The sequence below is a fragment of the Balaenoptera acutorostrata genome, chromosome 6 (genome assembly GCF_949987535.1).
Source record: "Balaenoptera acutorostrata chromosome 6, mBalAcu1.1, whole genome shotgun sequence".
NCBI lineage: Eukaryota > Metazoa > Chordata > Mammalia > Artiodactyla > Balaenopteridae > Balaenoptera > Balaenoptera acutorostrata.
The window spans coordinates 76224784-76243116 of NC_080069.1; the positions used below are offsets into that span (position 1 = coordinate 76224784).

General features: G+C 41.3%; 1 protein-coding gene across 11 annotated transcripts in view; it reads right to left on the reverse strand.

The window, feature by feature from the left end:
• TRPM3 (transient receptor potential cation channel subfamily M member 3) overlaps window positions 1-18333 on the reverse strand; it is a 526465-nt gene that overhangs the window by 98892 nt on the left and 409240 nt on the right. For all 11 annotated transcript variants that reach the window (XM_007182257.2, XM_028166547.2, XM_028166549.2 and 8 more), the window contains 2 exons: window positions 3973-4073; window positions 2443-2577 (listed from right to left, as the gene is read on the reverse strand). In XM_007182257.2, the coding sequence (XP_007182319.1) occupies window positions 2443-2577; window positions 3973-4073 (236 nt within the window). The remainder of the gene's footprint in view (window positions 1-2442; window positions 2578-3972; window positions 4074-18333) is intronic.

Below are 18333 nucleotides of genomic sequence, written 5' to 3' on the forward strand. Positions count from 1 at the left end.
AGGGAAAGCTTTCAATCTTTCACCATTGAGTATGATGTTAGCTGTGGGTTTGTCATATATGGCCTTTATTACATTGAGGTGTGTTACTGTTATACTCAATTTGTTGAGAGTTGTTACCGTGAAAGGATGTTGAATTTTGTCAAATATATTTTCTGCATCCACTGAGATGATCATATGATTTTTGTCTTTCATTCTATTAATGTGATGTATCACATTTATTAATTTGCATATGTTGAACCATCCTTGCATCTAGGAAGACTCCCACTTGATCATGGTATACCATCTTTTTAATGTGCTTCAATTTGGTTTGCTAGTATTTTGTTGAGAATTTTTGCATCTATATTCATCAGGAATATTGACCTGTAGTTTTCTTTTCTTGCAGTGTCCTTATCTGGCTTTGCTATTATGGTAATGCTGGCCTCCTAAAGTAAGTTTGGGAACATTCCTTCCTCTTCAATTTTTTTTGAAGAATTGGAAAAAATTGGAGTTAATTCTTTAAATGTTTGGTAGAATTCACCTGTGAAGCCATCTGGTCCTGGGCTTTTCTTTGTTGGGAGGTTTTTGATTCCTGACTCAATCTCCTTACTTGCTATTGGTCCACATGCAGCCTTGGCTGCTGGAGTGTACTCATGTAGCTGCAGGGTCTTGCAGTTCTAGGGTCTTGCATTTCCACAGCAGTGGCGGTGTGTGTCAGGCCAGCAGTGTACAGGTGCACAGCCAGAGGTGCTAGCTTTCAGAGTGTGCACAGCAGTGGAGGTCAGCCATGGGGGTCTAGGCTGGGTTCTTGCAATCGTGTAGCCACAGAGGCCTGGGCTGGCTGCTGGTGTGGACCCCAGGCACCAGCAGGGGTGAGGGGAGAGGGAGTGGTGAGGGGCTTGGGTGACCGGTGTCTATGAATGCAAATATCTGTAGAGCAAAAGCCAGTGAAATCTGCAGGGGTCTGTGGCAGCTGTGCTGGTTATTGGTTCCTTCACTGGTGAAAAATGCCGGGGTCCTCTGCAGAGCAGGTCTCTGGGAACCATGGTTACTCAGCCTTCAGCCTGGCTGATACTGTGTTCCTAGCTATCACAGTATGTCTCAGCTTTGCAGGTCTCTGGGCGGGGTGAAACCAAAGTGTGTCCTTTGTGCAGTGCCCTGAAAGGCTCACTGGCTCTCTCTTTTCCAGTGAGGGGAACTATTTCTAGCTGAGGAGCTTCCTCTTGGCACAGAGCTGTGCTGGCCTCAGGGGACAGGGTGATACAGACACAATGAAGCTGTTCTTCCTCTCCTTTTTGGGTGGTTATTTTCAGATATTTTTTGTTCCACTGTTTTGCTGAAGTTTCTTAATTGAACTCTTGAGCTCTCCTAGAGCTGTCTTTGTCTGTGGATAGCTGTCTAATTGTTGATCTTTGTTGGGGGGGCGGATAGAGGCTGGGTCTCCCACTCTGCCATTCTGGCGTATTGTTACTGAAAGTCTTAGTATGTGGAACTGAGAAAAATCTGCAGAGAAAACAGAAACGTGGGGTCATTCCGCTAACTTGTTTTCTACTTCCAGCAGTGGGAATGTTACAGAGCCAGGGTGGCACCAGCTAATACCTATCACTGGCTGGGGACAGGTCAACAAGCTCCATCTCATTAGTGCTGTGGGTGGTGGGACAAAGAGGCACTGTGACAAATGAGGGGAAAAACAGTCCCTGAGAAAGAAGCTTTGGTTCAGTACTGGCTTCTGTCTTTACTTAGAAATTTTGTGATCTTGAATAAGCCAATTCTCTTCTTGGCCTCAGTTTCCTCATCTGTAAAATGGGGAAAACAATATCTATTCTTTAAACTTCATTGTATTTTAGTGAGTATCAGCTCAGAGCTGATGTACTTAACTCACTGGATACTCTCAACAACTTCATAAACAGTAGGTTTTCTTTTGATTACTTCTTGGTATCCCTAGTGAATGAATTAACAAATCATTATAAAACAAAACAAAACAAATCTTTCTGGGTAACTCCAAACAAGAGGTTTTTACATTTTATCCTATTATAGTGGAATGAATGAACTTCATAGCTCTGAGGATAACAAGATGGTGCAGGATAGTTAATCGGCCTCCTTTGATGCTTGGAGTTAAATCAATCCTCCTCTGCGGATTGCCTCAAACACCCTCTGGGCTTACAGAATAAAGTGTGTTCTAATTTCCAGAGCCATATGCTTTTGTGTAAGAACCTGAGAACATTACCTTTTGGTGATCATGTAACTTTCTGCTTCTTAGATGCTGACAACTGAGCAGTTAAAACAAGTGGATTCTTGGTGACTTGGTGTTTGTTGTCTATACAGGTCTACGGGAGCATTTGTGGAAAATGATCCATGCATTTGGAGGGGAGGGCAGGGACTCACAGACATGTGGGGGGCAGGAGAAGGTAAAACAAACAAACAAAAAAAGTAGAGAAAATAAAATGTGCCTTAGCTTGGTCCTACCGTATTGTACAATTCCTCTAGTCTGGAGATGGTGAGAAAACGGTGCATGCTTACTCCATTCTCTATGAGCAATTTCACAAAATCCACTCTGTCCAGAACTAGGGCATCCAACATGGCTTGCTCCAGAGACCCCACCTGCAAATCAAGTCAGAGTTAGTCTGACCCAGGGTCTAAGGATGTAGTTCTCTGGCATTCTCCTGAATAGTTTAGAAATGGATGCCTTTGACATCTGGTAAACCTTCAGCACCTCCAAGAACATGCTAGCAAGAGTTTCCCAACCCCACTTTTGGGACAGTCACACTCTCTCCTGTGTTTTGGGGCTTGTCTTTGCAAACAGAACACAAGGATCTCTAGTTCCAAAAGCTATTTCTTCCTTGAATCTCTTTTTTTGTTCTAGATTCTGAGAAGGTGCACGGGTTTCAAAGGCTTTCCCTCTTCCAACTCTCTGATCAAACTTCTACAAAACCAGTGAAGTTCCAAAGTGAGTACTTTACTGTCTTCATTGTCATCTTCCTTAGGCTCTAAATTGGACTCCTGGCTGACCTGAGAGGAGGGATCCTAATAAACAGACCAGAAAGAAGGCTGCTCTTTTTTTTTTTAGTTAAGTGATACTACCTTGTCTCCACCTCGCCCATTTCTACACGGAGGCCCAATAACTATTTAGGTCATTTGGTCTGTTTACTAGGGTTTTATTTAATTTCTTTCACAAAAATTTCCCAGTGTCCAGACTCCTTGACAAATCTTTCCACACTAGCAATTCATTTGCACTAAATGAAGCCAGGGTTTCAATCCTAGGCAGAAGCTCTCTGGGGCAGAGGAAGGGTTAAAAAAGACCTGTACATGAAGGTGTGTCCTGCAGTGATTCCAGGCACAGAAATCAAATCCCAGACTGTTGGCTGCCTCCTGGGCATACAAGCATACACTACCCAATGGCCAATTTCCAAGTTTTTATTTTTGGTAGAGCCAGTTGACGGAAACAAACCAAGAACAGTTATATAAAGCTTTGGTTGCCTCTGTATTGTTCTTGGGCTCAGGGAGGACCTGTGCTCAGCCTCCAGGACCAGATGGCACCGGCACGTGGAAGCCTGCTGGTTCTGTATCCTAAGGTGCGACCCAGCCCCACACCAGCATGGGGTGCCACTACATGGCAGCAGAAACCTCCGGGACAACCGGAAACAAACTGCTAACTCTGCTCCTTCTTTAGTTTTAATTAACACAATTTTGTCTTATATATATTTTTTCAGGCATATAAAAGAAATGGCATTAGTTGCAGCTAAACACTGCTATCAAAGGCCACTCAGAGAGATGGAAATGTTTGGAACATTTGGAGCTGTGCTTTGTCATATCTTCCACCAGATGACAGTGTTTTCCTAAATATAAGAAAGGGAGCTGAGAATGAGGGCAGCTACAAAGGAACGTTTCTACCCTAAAGAAAAAGCAGCGCTTTCCTGAGCCGCTCTCAGAGTTTCCTTAAACAAATACCCTTGCCCAAGCAAGTGGGCTTTTCAGGGGTGACGACATATACTCTACCGGCCACTGTTGCCCATAAATAAAGATCTGGCTGCGGGCGATGTCGACTCTGTTCCAGGCTAAAGCTAAGCTCAGTTGGTCTGGGGCCGAGGCATTGGCTCCTGTGTGTAGATAAGTAGGAGAGAAGAATGAGAGAGAGAAAACAGCACTCAGTTATTATACCAAGAAGACCCACTCCATCGCTCTCCTATCCACCCCCTCTTCCTGGAGAGCAGACTTGGCTGTACAGCAGGGGTTCTCATACTTGGCCCTATTGCCATTTTGAGCAGGATAATTATCATGTCCTATATATTGTAGAATATTTAGCAGCATCTCAGGACCCAGTAGATGCCAATAGCACCTCCCCCACCAAGCCATGACAATCAAAAATATCTCCAGACATTGCCAAACGCCCCCAGGAGTGAAGGGAGACAATATTAACCCGACTGCTGCTCTACAGCTCTGCTAGTCAAGGTGTGGTTCACAGGGCAGCAGCAGCAGCATCACCTGGGCACTTATTAGAAAGGCAGGATCCCAGGCCCCACCCCAGACCTACTAAATCAGAATCTGTATTTCAACAAGATCCCAGGTGATTCCTATACATGTTGAAGTTTGAGAAGCCTGCTCTACAACACATTTTGTTTCTGCTGGCCAATCACTGGTTTCAAGGCATCATTTGAATTATATATTGCATGGTGATGGTGCCCTTGTCAAGAAAGTGAGCCAGGGGGCTTCCCTGGTGGTGCAGTGGTTGAGAATCTGCCTGCCAATACAGAGGACACGGGTTCAAGCCCTGGTCTGGGAAGATCCCACACGCCGCGGAGCAACTGGGCCCGTGAGCCACAACTACTGAGCCTGCGCGTCTGGAGCCTGTGCTCTGCAACAAGAGAGACCGCGATGAGGAGTGGCCCCCGCTTGCCGCAACTAGAGAAAGCCCTCGCACAGAAACGAAGACCCAACACAGCCATAAATTAATTAATTAATTAATTAATTAAAAAAAAATAGTGAGCCAGCTTTAACACTCTATTGAAAAAGAGTTAAGAAGATCTTTTAAGAGAAAGGCAAACAAATGGCTGAGGTTTACTTCGATTTGTGAACAGAAACCACTGAACAATTTTTCAGTTTCCCATTATTCTCCAGACTCTGTCGCTAGATCTGCACTGTCTACGTGTGGCTATTTAAATCTAAACTATTAAAATTAAATTAAAACTTTAATTCCTCACTCATAGTAGCCACATTTCAAGTGCTCAATAGTCGCACGTGGCCGGTGGCCTTTGAATTGGACAGTGCAAGTACAGAACAGTTCCATCAACACAGAGACGGTTTACTGGGACAGAGCTGGTCTAAATCAATGTATCCTGTCCATAAATGCAACCTGCCAAGCAGCGGGATGTGAGATTGAGAATGAAGAGAAAAATGGGCTACAGTCAGAGGATCTGAGTCTGCCATTGCACTGCTGTGTGGCACTGGACCTCTCTAAGCCACTGTTTTATCATCTGTAAAATGGGGACAATAAAAGTTATCCTGTTTACCCAGCTGAGATGTGAGACTGAAATGGGATTATATAAATGAACTCACACGTGAACAGGGTTATTTCAATTCATCAATATCCTTGATGTACTGAGCAAGAGACATCCCTAAATATTTGCCAGACTTCATGCTGCTGGATGTCCCACCACCAGGGGAGCAGGATAAAGAGAGGACACTCTTTCCTGCATCAGATGTTTTCGAATGGCAAAGTATTAGGCACATCCACATGTTATCATATGTAATGTCTCAAATAATCCTGGGAATTTGGTCTTACTGTCTCCATTTGACAGACGATACTGAGGTCCAGAGAGGTTAAAGATCGAACAGCTACTAACAGAGGGTAAACAGAATAAGCATTCATTATGTCAGAGGTGAGATTCAGACTCAGAGAGTTTTCCCTTCATTTTGTCCCTGCTGATTCTGATGTTTGTGAAGGAAGGAGGGACAGAAAATGCTGATGCTGCCCATTCCTCTGGGTTCTTCATCAGTGGAAGCCCAAAGCAAGGAGCTGGGGTTATGGCTGCTGTATCAGTGATTCCCAATCTCTGCTGTAAATTAGAATCACCTGGGAAGCTTTTAAAATATCCCTGTGCCCAGGTTGCACCTCAAACCAATTGTATCACGGTGCCTTGGGTGGCAAGCCAGGCGCAGATAGTTTTTAAGATCTCCAGGTGTTTTCAATGTGCAGCAGAGTTTGGGGACCACTGTGCCACATGTTTCTTTCCTCTGCTTACCCTTACCTGTTCTCTCTGGGCTTTGAGATAATGATGTGAAGAATTAGGTAAGTGAAGTGTTCGCTAGATGACCCCTTCTCAAATTTGAGCATGCATAAGTATAATCTGGAGAGCTTTTTAAAACACAGATTCTTGGGCCCCACCTCCAAAGATTCTGATTCAGTACATCTGGGGTGGGACCTGAGTTTCTGTATTTCTAACGAGCTCCCAGGTAATGCTGAGGCTGATGATCTAGGGCCACCCTTTGAATAACAAGGCCCTAGAGAGCTGTGGTGCTATGTTCCCTTCATAGGTCAAAGAGCATTTCTGATTCTGGTGTCCAGATATTGATGGGTTCAGTATAAATCACATACTTGTAGTAAATTAATTAGGAATTAAATTAATTGGAATGATAAATATTAATTCAGTTTACATAGGGATTTTTCCATTAAGAAAAGTATTTTTTGTCTCCTCAGATAACAGCAGGGACTGCAAGCTCATACCAGGGTAACTGACGTACATAAGTGATAAATAGGAACGTGTCAGAATGTACTGTCAACATTTTGAAGGAGAATGAAAAGTGAAGGCTCACTGGAGTTGCATTTGGAAAGGTAGCACTTTATGCTAACTTCCAGCTAAGGAAGCTTAGCTGCCCTATTGGTCCTTGCTGACCTGCTGTAATGGTTTAATCATTCCCTTTGCCATTTGTATGCCACAAATTTGTATGTCACCCAAGTCAATAGTAGCCACACAAATCTGAACAAGAACACATAGCAGAAAGCAGTCATTGAGGTCAATGTGAACTGCCTGAATGTAATTAGGTAAGTGTCAAATGAAAGCACGAAACTAATGAGTCTTGACTTTTCAAAAATTGAAAATATATCACTCAAGATTGGTGCTGGGTGACAGTTCAAATCAGTGGTTCTCAACTAGGGTAACCAACCATCCTAGTTTGCCTGGTATAGTCACAGTGTTAGCAGTGAAATTTCTGAATCCTGGGAGACCCCTCAGTCCTGCACAAACCTGGATGGCTGGTCACCCTATTCTCAACTGTGGTGGAACACTGAAATTTCCTGGAAAGTTTAAAATATACTCATGCCTGGGATGTATCCTCAGAGACTCTGATTTAACTGGTCCTGAGCACTGCAGTTTTAAAAGTTTCTTAACAGCTTTTAAGAACTAGAGATTCTTAACAGCTTTTAAGAACTAGAGGTTCTTAACCTCATTTACACATTAGAATTGTGAAGACAAGGTTAAGAACCTCGAGTCTAGATATTATACGGTCATTCATTCACTCATTTATTTATTTATGTATGCATTCAAAGATATTGACCTCATGCCTTCTCATATGGCAGGCACTATGCCAGTATGAAGACCAAGGTGAATAAGACAAAATCCTTTGTCTTTTGAGAGCTTACATTCTAGAGAAGGAGAGAGGTCTGTAATTAAATACACTATTTCATGCAATCATTCATTTATTTGCTCAATAGATATTTACTGAATACCTTCGGTGCCAGGAACTGTTTTAGCACTGAATGTCTGGTGGTGAACAAGATAGCTAAGGTCACTCTTCACATAGCTTACTACTTACTTCTACTAGTGGAGGAGTGGCACTCAGAAAATAAATGAATAAATGAATTAATAAACAGTATACTTTCAGAACGTGTAAGTGCTATGAAGGACCAGTGTCATTCCCAGGATATATGGGACCTGTGTCTATATAAAAAATTTGAGTCATTCCAAATCAAAGTGGCAGCAACATTCTGGCAACCCATTTCATATGATCCCAGGACAAAAGTATTGTGCCAGTCAGCTGGAGTGATCTGCTGGCCAGGCTGCCCTCCTGAAGCCAAGGCTGGACATGGAGCCACTGGATAACCTCATAGCACAAGTCTGGGAATACTTTGGGGCATCTGGTTGATCCCGTGTGGGAAACAGAAGTTTCAAAAATGCCCTGAAGTATTGAAATGGGTCTGGGGTCTATGCGGGTCCTGGTGTCAGCTCAGTCCCTGCCCTCCCCAGCATATGGTACTACAGCCCTAGCTGGTGTGGGATCCCAGGTGGCCATGGAGAAGGCCCTTGAAAGCAAAGGTCTAAGGATGGTACTGATAATGATCAGGGTGGTGGAGCTGCTCTGTTAAAATGAGTGAACAGGAGACCCCCCCGAGAGTAACACTTGAACCGAGACCTAAATGATTAGAAAAAGCCATCGTGTGAAGAAGTGGGGGGAAAACATTCTGGGAAGAGGAAACATCAAGTGCAAAGGTCCTGACGTAGAAATGAAAACAAGTAGGTATAAGACATTAAAATATGGTTTTATTATTTCCTCTTTCTGCAGGTAATCTTCCCTGCATAAGTAATGGCCACACTTGGTTTTATGGGATTAGTTCACTAGACAAATGAGAGGAAGAAAAGTGTTCTAGCAAAGGGAATCATATATGCAAAGATTGGGGAGTTAAACAACTCAGTGAATTTGGAAAATTCATGGGAAGACATTGAAGATTCAGTGCTTGGGGTATAGTGTGAGTTAGAAGCAGAGAGAGATGAAGCTAGAATAGAAAGACTTATAAATGATGTGGAGGAGTTTTGTTTTTTCCTGAAGTCATGAGGAAACCACTGGAGGACTCTGTCTCAGAAACAACGCAGTCCGATTTATGACTTAGGAAAATCACTAGAGCAGTGTGAAGGATGGATTGGAAGAGCAGTGGACTGGAGAAGCAGTTAGGAAAGTTCTGCAGCATTCTAGGAAAGGGAAAATGAGCACCTGAAGAAGCAGCTTGGATGGAGGGATATTTAGAAAGCAAAGTTGATAGCCTTGGGTGAGATTTAAAGTGGGGAGCAAGAGAGAAAAAGAAGTCAAATGTGATCCCCTGTCTCCAGCTTGGGAACCCAACTGAGATTGGCAATGCAAGATAAAACAAGCATTTGGGGACAGAAAAATTTCATTCTTTAAGATGTTGAGCTTAAATGCCTGTGGTATGTCCAGGTGGGAATGACCAGAGGCCACTAGATATTGAGGTCTGGGGCAGGGGAGGGGTCAGGCCTGGAGATACAGATTTGGGAAACATTAGCATGAAGGTGACAAGAAGAAGAGAGCAGAAGATGGGTAAGTGAAAAACCAGTACTTAAAAAGTATGAAAGTAAAGCAAATCTTTAGAAAGAAAGCACACACACACACACAAACAGAGAGATAGGAAGAGAACTGGAGATCATGGTGTCCTAAACTATGGAAAGAGAGGTTCTCAAGAAAGAGGGTATGGTCAATAGGGCAAATTCTGCAAAAAGAGCAAGTGAAAAGACTGGTCTTCCTTCTTCACAACTCTTCTCATTACTGAGCACCAGCTTATGCATCTATTAGTTTATTACTTATTTCCATCACCAGAATGTAAACTGCAAGAGGTCAGGGACTGAGTCTTCTTTATTCACTGTTGTATTCTTAGAGTCCAAAACAGTGCTTGGCACATAATAGGTGTTTAATAACTATTTGCTGAATGAATAAATGAACCCAAAAGTGTGCACTGGATTTGGCAATTAAGAAGTCCTTGATGAAAACAGCGTGTGTACTGTCAGCAGAGTACGGGAATGGAAGCATGTCTCCTAACTCTTCCCTCAAGGAAAGTGTGATCTAATAAGAATGGAGGTGGAATGGAATAAAAGGAGAGATATGACAAGTATACAAATCACTGTATCAAAGAACAAAGTGGTAAGTTCTGTAGAAGCTATACAAATAAGTCTAGAGCACTTCCTGTCAGTTAAGTCAGAGCAACTTTAAGGAGGAAGTAGAATTTTCTGAGAGATGGGGAAGGATGAGGGAGACTTGAACAAATGGAGTTTGTGGTAGGCTGAGTGATGCCCCCATCTCTCAAAGATGTCAATGTCCTGATCCTGGGAACCAGTGAAGCTGTTACTTTATATGGCAGAAAAATTTTGTTGCTGTAATTAAGATTTTGAAATGGGGAGATTGTCCTGGATTACCTGATGGGCCAAATGCAATGTAATCACAAGAGTCCTTAGAAGAGGAACATAGGGGGATCAAAGTAGTAGTAGGACATGTGAAAATGAAAGCAACAGGGTGGATTGATGCAAGGTAAGAGCCACAAGTCAAGGAATGTAGGCAGCCTCTGGAAGCTGAAAACGGCAAGGACATGATTCTCCTCTGAAGCCTGTAGAAGGAATATAACCCTGCTAACACCTTAATTTTAGACTTCTGGTCTCCAGAATTATGAGTAAATTTTTGTTATTTTAAGCCACTAAGTTTGTGGTAATTTGTTATGGTACCAATTCTCAAACTTTAATGTGCATATCATTTACCTGGGGATCTTGTTTAAATGGTGATTCTGATTCAGTTGGTCTGGGGTGGGCTCCTAATTATGTTTCTCTAGACAGCAAGCATTAATTAGTTTTCTATTGTAATCATGATAAAATTAAGTACATGTACTCTTTCTCCCTTTCCTCCACCATTCAATTTTAGAATATAAGATTGTATTTTTAGTGTTTTACTCTGTGCTGTCAAATATGCTTATATTTCTTTTACTAATACTTGAATTGTGTCTTAAATTATGTTCCTTAGGCAAAAGGCATAGATATAATAATGGGCAAAAAGCCTACCAACTTTACCTTCACCCTTTTTCCTCCTGTTAATTTTTGTTGTTGTTATGTAAATGGCAAGTAACATTTACATTCTGTTCTGTTACTCAAATTCCCATTTTTATTTTAAATCTTAGTTCTATTAGATTCTAGTATCAATGCTCACAATTAGTGATTTTACCAACGAAGCATCTCTTGGTTGGTAGCTTGAATTTTCCAATAGTTTTTTTCAAGAGGAACTTAAGGGAACAATACTGCCAGAGTTCTCGACTGTTTTAAACTGTTTTATTTCGCTTTTTCAGTAGTCATTGTAGCTGAATGACATTGGTTCAGTATAAAATTTGTTCCTCAATGGACTCCTGGCATTGAATGTTACTGTAAGAAGGTCTGAGGCCAGCTTGATTTTCACCTCATAAAAGACTTGATTACTTTTCCTGGTGGCCCAAAGTATCTTTTATTTTTCTTTGACGTTCAGTAACTTTACTAGGATTTTAAGTGTGGGCGTTGAGGATTCTGAATCCATTTTTTCCCTAGCATTACGTGGCCCTTTCAATATCCAGGTCAAAGTTTTAAAAAATTTGAATAAAAATTCTTAAATTATATTTTTAAATTATGTAATTATATTTCAAAATATTTGCTCTGATCCGTTATTTTGGTTGTCTTCTTTGGAGTTACCAAGTATGTTTATGTTGGATCTCTTTTCTATCTTCTACAAATATAACTTCTCTTTAATCCCAATTAACTCTGTTTCATTTCATTTTTGTTTATTTTCCTCATTTCTACTCTTTGTGTCCTGCACTGGGTTTTTCACAATGTGTATTTGATCTTGTACCATTTTCCATTTCTTCTGCAATTCTGTGATAATTTTATTTTTTCCCCCTTTACTTTATTCCTGAGTGCTATTCACATTTTATCTCCTCTTGCTGCCTCACCTACTCTTACCTGAACTTTGGTATTCCAACTCTGAAGTATTTCTTCATAGGTAAGTGCTTCATTGAGATTTAATTTTTTTAAAGTTCATGGTAAAGTATTTACTCATAATGTTCATCTGTTCCCTGGAAACATTTTTATAGAGTATTAGTCTTCTGTGAATACATTTTGCTCTTTTGTTATTTTTTTCTTAGAATAAATCTGTGTGCTAATTCCTTTTTTATTTTTTATCATTTAGTGAGTTGGGTTATAATGGGCCCAGGGTAGCATTCCAGGCTAGTTATTACTCACAGCTGGAAGGTTTTCTTCCCAGCTACCATGAAGGAAAACTCTCTCCTGCAAACATGGCTTATCTGAATAATTCCATATGTGGCTCACCTCCTCTACTTATATGTACTAAGTCAGGAACAGGAGGGTCTCCTGCCACCATCCAACTCCCTCTTGTTCTTGCACATGCTGTTCCAGACAAAGGAAAGAACTTTGTACCTTAGGGTGTTCCTCACATCTAGGAATTACATTTTTGTTGGTGCTTTCTGAGGACTGCCACTGCTGGTTTCTCTCTCCTCAGCTGTCACCCTTTCCTCCTACAGATGTCCCACATATACAAATATTTTGGAATTTTTCCTAGTTTACCAAAAATGGAGTTTGCTTGCTGTTGTCTTCCTTTTTCATTATTGATTTTTGAAGCTTTCTAGGAAGAGAAAGATACATTTATGTTGCCATGTCTATACTGGAAATCCTGAAGGATTTTGTAGGTAGAAGAGTGTTTTGATCAGATCTTTGCACTAGTAGTATTCCTCTAACTGAAGCATAGAAGATGGATAGGAATATGTTCAACAAGAAGCAGGAAGATCCCTTAAGAGGCCACTGCAATAATTCAGATCAAAAGTCCTGAAGGTCTAATGATGCTGAGCAAGGAGGGAAAAGAAGGGATAGACATAAAGGAAATTATGGTGGTAAAAATGCCCAGAATTAGCAAGAATTTGCTCGAACAAAGGGAGGAAGAACTTGATGAAGGCTCTGAACCTTGATAGCCAAAAGGATGGCTGTTATATGAACATAAATGGTAGAAATCAGCTTTTTGGGCAAAGAATTTATTTTCATTTATTTATATTTATTTTTATGATAATTAATTTGATTGAATTTGACTACCAAGGGAGTTATCCAGTAGGCAATTAGAAAAGGGAGCAGGGAGGGAAGCTAGGGTTGGAGGTGAGTCTGGAGGTTATTCATGCAGATGTGCTGTTTAAAGTTATGGTACTTTTAAAGTTTGACAGAGGCAGAGTGAAGAAGTAAGAGAGTTTAATGAAAGAAACAAAGGAGTAGTCAGAAAGGCAGAATATTCAGTATCTCTGACACCAATGAAAAATAAAAATAATTGCCATCATACATACAATTACATGCTAGGCATTTTACATGTATTATCTCATTTAATGCTCACAAAGATCTGTACAGTGAATATCTTTATCCCCAGTTTGCAGATCAGAAAACGGAGGCTCAAAAATTTTGTGAGTAGAATATGTAGCTAAGCTTTTTGAGATTTTCAGAACTATAGTACTTACTTTTTAAGGAATTAAGAGGGCTCCTGGAAGTTGTAAAAAAATGAGAAAGCAGAAAATGGCTGTCTTCCCCATATAAAGAACTTTAGAAAACATCTTGTCAACATGTAGCTTCATGTCATGAAACGAACATATTTCCAACAAAATTGGAGAAGGTAGGGGCAAAACTGTGTTGAGTATCTGTCTACTCTTTCTTACCTTGATTTTGAAGGATCTCTACTCACTAAATGTTATTCATAGTACTTACTACTAAAATCATTTTTAACTTATTTTTTAAAATAGATTTTCTTACTTTGGGGGATCAGAAACAAGATGACCTTGTTATGTTTATGATATGACAGTGAAAAAAGCTTTTTAAAGTATACTCAAATAGATTCTATTTTATTCAAGTTTTTATCCCCAGTCCAAAACACTTTGTGAGCCCCTCTTATGGGTCAAGAACTGTTGGTTGAACTAAACTGAACACAATGTATTAACCCTCAAAAATTCCATCCCTCTTTCTTTAGGACATACCATATAAACCACCCGAGAAAATAAAGACATGATGCTGCTCAGCCTTTGGAATAATTTTGAATCTGTCAATGTCAGTATGAGCTGAAAACAAAACATTGTGTAACATGTTTTAAGCATTATTATAAGTCCTGTGTTAACAGTTTGTGTGTCTCCTGCTCTGATTTTGAAACACATATGTATGTAGATAGAGAAGTGGGCATAAATTTTGTTAAATAAAGCAACTATAAAATTTAAAAAAAAGAAAAGAAAATAGAGGCTCAGAGAGGTGGATTAACTTGTAGAACAAGGCTTTAAATTGAGGCCTTCCCGCAAAATAAAAAAGAGTTGCAGGGCTTCCCTGGTGGCGCAGTGGTTGAGAATCTGCCTGCCAATGCAGGGGACACGGGTTCGAGCCCTGGTCTGGGAAGATCCCACATGCCGCGGAGCAACTAGGCCCGTGAGCCACAATTACTGAGCCTGCGCGTCTGGAGCCTGTGCTCCGCAACAAGAGAGGCCGCAATAATGAAAGGCCCGCGCACCGCGATGAAGAGTGGCCCCTGGGCTTCCCTGGTGGCGCAGTGGTTGAGAGTCTGCCTGCTAATGCAGGGGACACGGGTTCGGGCCCTGGTCTGGGAAGATCCCACATGCCGCGGAGCGGCTGGGCCCGTGAGCCACAGTTGCTGAGCCTGCGCGTCTGGAGCCTGTGCCCCGCGACGGGAGGGGCCGCGGTAGAGAGAGGCCCGCGCGCCGCGATGAAGGGCGGTCCCCGCGCCGCGATGAAGAGTGGCCCTCGCTTGCCGCAACTGGAGAAAGCCCTCGCACGAACCGAGGACCCAACACAGCCAAAAATAAATAAATAAATAAATAAATAAATAAGAAAATCCTTTAAAAAAAAAAAAAAAAAAAAAAAAAAAGAGTGGCCCCCACTTGCCGCAACTAGAGAAAGCCCTCGCACAGAAACGAAGACCCAACACAGCCATAAATAAATAAATAAATAAATAAAAATTGTATAACTTTAAAAAAAAAAAAAAAAAAAAAGAGTTGCAGTAAGAAGAGGATAAAGACGACATCATCAAGTCACTGAAAGCTGTGTGAATAAATTGGCTGGGATAGAATATGGAATGCAAGAATTTGCAGAGTGAGTATGTGAGTCAAGAATTTAGAGTGAGTGGAGGGTGAGGAATGCTGGTAGAAAGGCAGGCTACCTTTCAGAGTTTGATGGTTAAGATGAGAAAAGGAGGATGCTTCCTTGAGGGTCCTGGTGGAGAGGAGCCAGGTCTTCTTAGGTGACAAGTACCTGGAGCGTATTTATAGCAGAAGGGAAAAAGCCACTGGTGAGGGAGGCATTGAAAATGTAAAAGGAAAGAGCAAGTGCGTGATGGTTGAGATCCTGGCGAATGGACGCCAGGGAGTAGTTGGTTTTAGCAAAGAGGGGTCTTCAGGGAGAGGAGGAAAAGCAATGAGGCTGAGTGAAGAAACATATTCATGAGAGGAAAAGAAGGGAGCTTAGATGAACCTAAATATTGTAAGTTAAGTAAGAGGGGATACCATCTGCTGGGAGTGAGAGGAAGTGGGGACTTGAAGGAAGGAACAGGGAGAATGTGTCTGAGGCTGAGGCTTAAAGTATGAAGCAGTTTTGGAGCAGAGTTAGAGCCCACTTGAGGTAAGGCATCCCAAATATGTCATGGCACCAATGGGTACGTGTTGCAGGCAATATTTATTTAGGGACTTGAGCATCACTATTAGGGAAAGTTATGTTTTGTTTTGTTTTTTATTACTCTGAGGGTCACTAAACACTTCAATGGGTTGTAAATAGAGCTGTGGACCCTCTTTGGGAGAGTTTCCAAATAAAAAAGTTGGGTGAGTCATTTGACCTGGATAGTTAAGCATGATCTTGCTTGATGGACTGGGTGGTGGGGGGAGAGGGCAGGAGGTACTGACCTTGCAAGGTCTTAGTAGTGCGTTGATTCTGTGATATATAGGATGATGCTGCCCATCCCTAATTAATTGAGGAACATTTCTTCTTGCTGGGATCTTTGGGCCTTTCCTTGTCTTATCTAAAGAACCTTGCCTGGATTAAATATTCTTCTCAGGAATTCTATTCATTTCTATCAATTTACTTTACTGCTAAGTTTTGCAACTAAATGCAGTAAGTCAGTGAAAACCCATCCATCCATTCATTTAAAGACTTCAGATTCTCTACCTACATGAAAACCACAAAGGTGGAAGGAAAGTAGTTGAAAGGCCCTGCCATGTGACTTGGTTGCTAGGATACACCTTCAGTTATCTCTCAGAGCAGAGACATGACCTAGCCTTGTGAACCTCTCTTAGGAATGCAGCTGCTGTGTTGAGAAAAAACAAATTAAAGGCTTGAAACACACACATATAAAGTATGTGAGGTCTGTGGATAATTATTCTTTGCTCTATTTTCTTACCTTGAATGATAACTATCTCCTCTTGGTAAAAATAACTTCAGGGCTTCCCTGGTGGCGCAGTGGTTGAGAATCTGCCTGCTAATGCAGGGGACACGGGTTCGAGCCCTGGTCTGGGAAGATCCCACATGCCGCGGAGCGGCTGGGCCCGTGAGCCACAGCTGCTGAGCCTGCGCGTCTGGAGCCTGTGCCCCGCAACGGGAGGGGCCGCGATAGTGAAAGGCCCGCGCACCGCGATGAAGAGCGGTCCCCGCACCGCGATGAAGAGCGGTCCCCGCACCGCAATGAAGAGTGGCCCCCGCTTGCCGCAACTGGAGAAAGCCCTCGCACGAACCGAAGACCCAACACAGCCAAAAATAAATAAATAAATAAATAAAGTAGGGGAAAAAAAAATTATAAAAAAAAAATAAAATAAAATAACTTCAGGTAGACTCCCAGGAGAAAGTTAAAAGGAATCAGGAAAAATTGGATTAACTTTAGCTGAAGAAATTCAGATTTGGCTTGTAAGAGAAAACGCAGACAGCTGAGTGAAAGAGCCCTTTGTGGGGAGATGGAGTTTTCTTTCTTGGTTTATCTTTAGTAAATAAGAAAGATAATAATAACTAATATTTCTTTCATGCTTAGCTTGTGCCAGGCACTGTTTCTAAGTGTTAATGTATTGAATTCTCACAACAAGCTCTGAGGTGCCATTATCCTCATTAGATGAGGAAACCGAGGCACAGAAACTTGTCCAAGGTGAGATGGCTAAGAGGTTCAGAGATGAGATTCAAACTCAGGCAATCTGGTTTTAAGAGCTGAAATTTTTTTTTTCTGATTCATAGAAATTTAGAACATCATACCTACAACAAAAAGGGAAGGAGGCAAACAGGTTTTTGCTTCCTTTATCACAAAATAACCCACATTGCATTAATGAAGTAAGCCAGAATATTCTCTAATGCCCTATGATTAGGTCCAAAATTGACAGTAAAATGTTACCTAAAATTCACATATCAGCTTCTTTAATTATTATTATGATTATTAGTCAAGCCATTTGGGCTTGAGGTTGTATTTGTTTATTAAAAACATCTTCCCCCAGTTTTACTGAGATATAATTGACATAAAATGTTGTATTAGTTTTAGGTGTACAATATAAATTTTGTTAACATCTATCACCTCACATAGTTACAAATTTTTTTCTTGTGATGAGAACTTTTAAGATCTATTCTATTAGCAACTTTCAGATATAAAATACAGCATTGTTAACTAAAGTCACCATGCTATACATTACCTCCCAAGGACTTACTTATAACTGGAAGTTTGTACCTTTTGACCTCATACACCCATTTCACCTACCCCCACCTCCCACTCCTTGCTGAAATTCTTGATGTCTTCATTTCACTGCCTCTAGGGGCTGCCTTTAGAGAAGAGAGCTGGATCCCCAGCTGTTTTCATTTACTCAACAGATTTTTATTGAATTCCAATTCTCCATCAGCCTTTCTTTTAGGCCCTGGGGAAAACAAGGTTGAACCAAAGTTTCTACTCTCAAAGGAAAAAAAAAAAAAATATATATATATATATATACACACACACATATATATATATAAAATAAATATAAATATAAATAAAATAAATATATATGCAATCCCCCGAGTCCGCCTTTGGATTCTATTATTGAGTCTCTTATTTTGGATAGAGTCCTTAGACGACTACCTAAGAGTCTATGCCAGTTTTTGAAGTGACCCAAAATGAATTCAGTGTTCTTCATTTCCTTTGGAACAGAAAAGATTGGTCCTAAATTGGGCTCCATCCACTCTACCCTACCAACTCCATTCATTTCAATTATCCCATCTCTACTGCCACCCCTTCCTGATAGTCATAAATAGGAGTTCTCCATTTGAAAGTCTCATGCTGAAACGGAGCAGGACCCTATGGTCCTTTCCCCACCACGTCCACTGCCTGCCTTTCGTCTGTAGAAAAACTTTAGTCAAAGAATAAATTTAATCAGAGAAGTGAGAAAATGCAGAAGCAAAGGAAAACAGTCAAACAGGACAAAATAATAAAAATTTAGTCATTAAGGGACTTCCCTGGTGGCGCAGTGGTTAAGAATCCGCCTGCCAATGCAGGGGACATGGGTTCGAACCCTGGTCCGGCAAGATACCA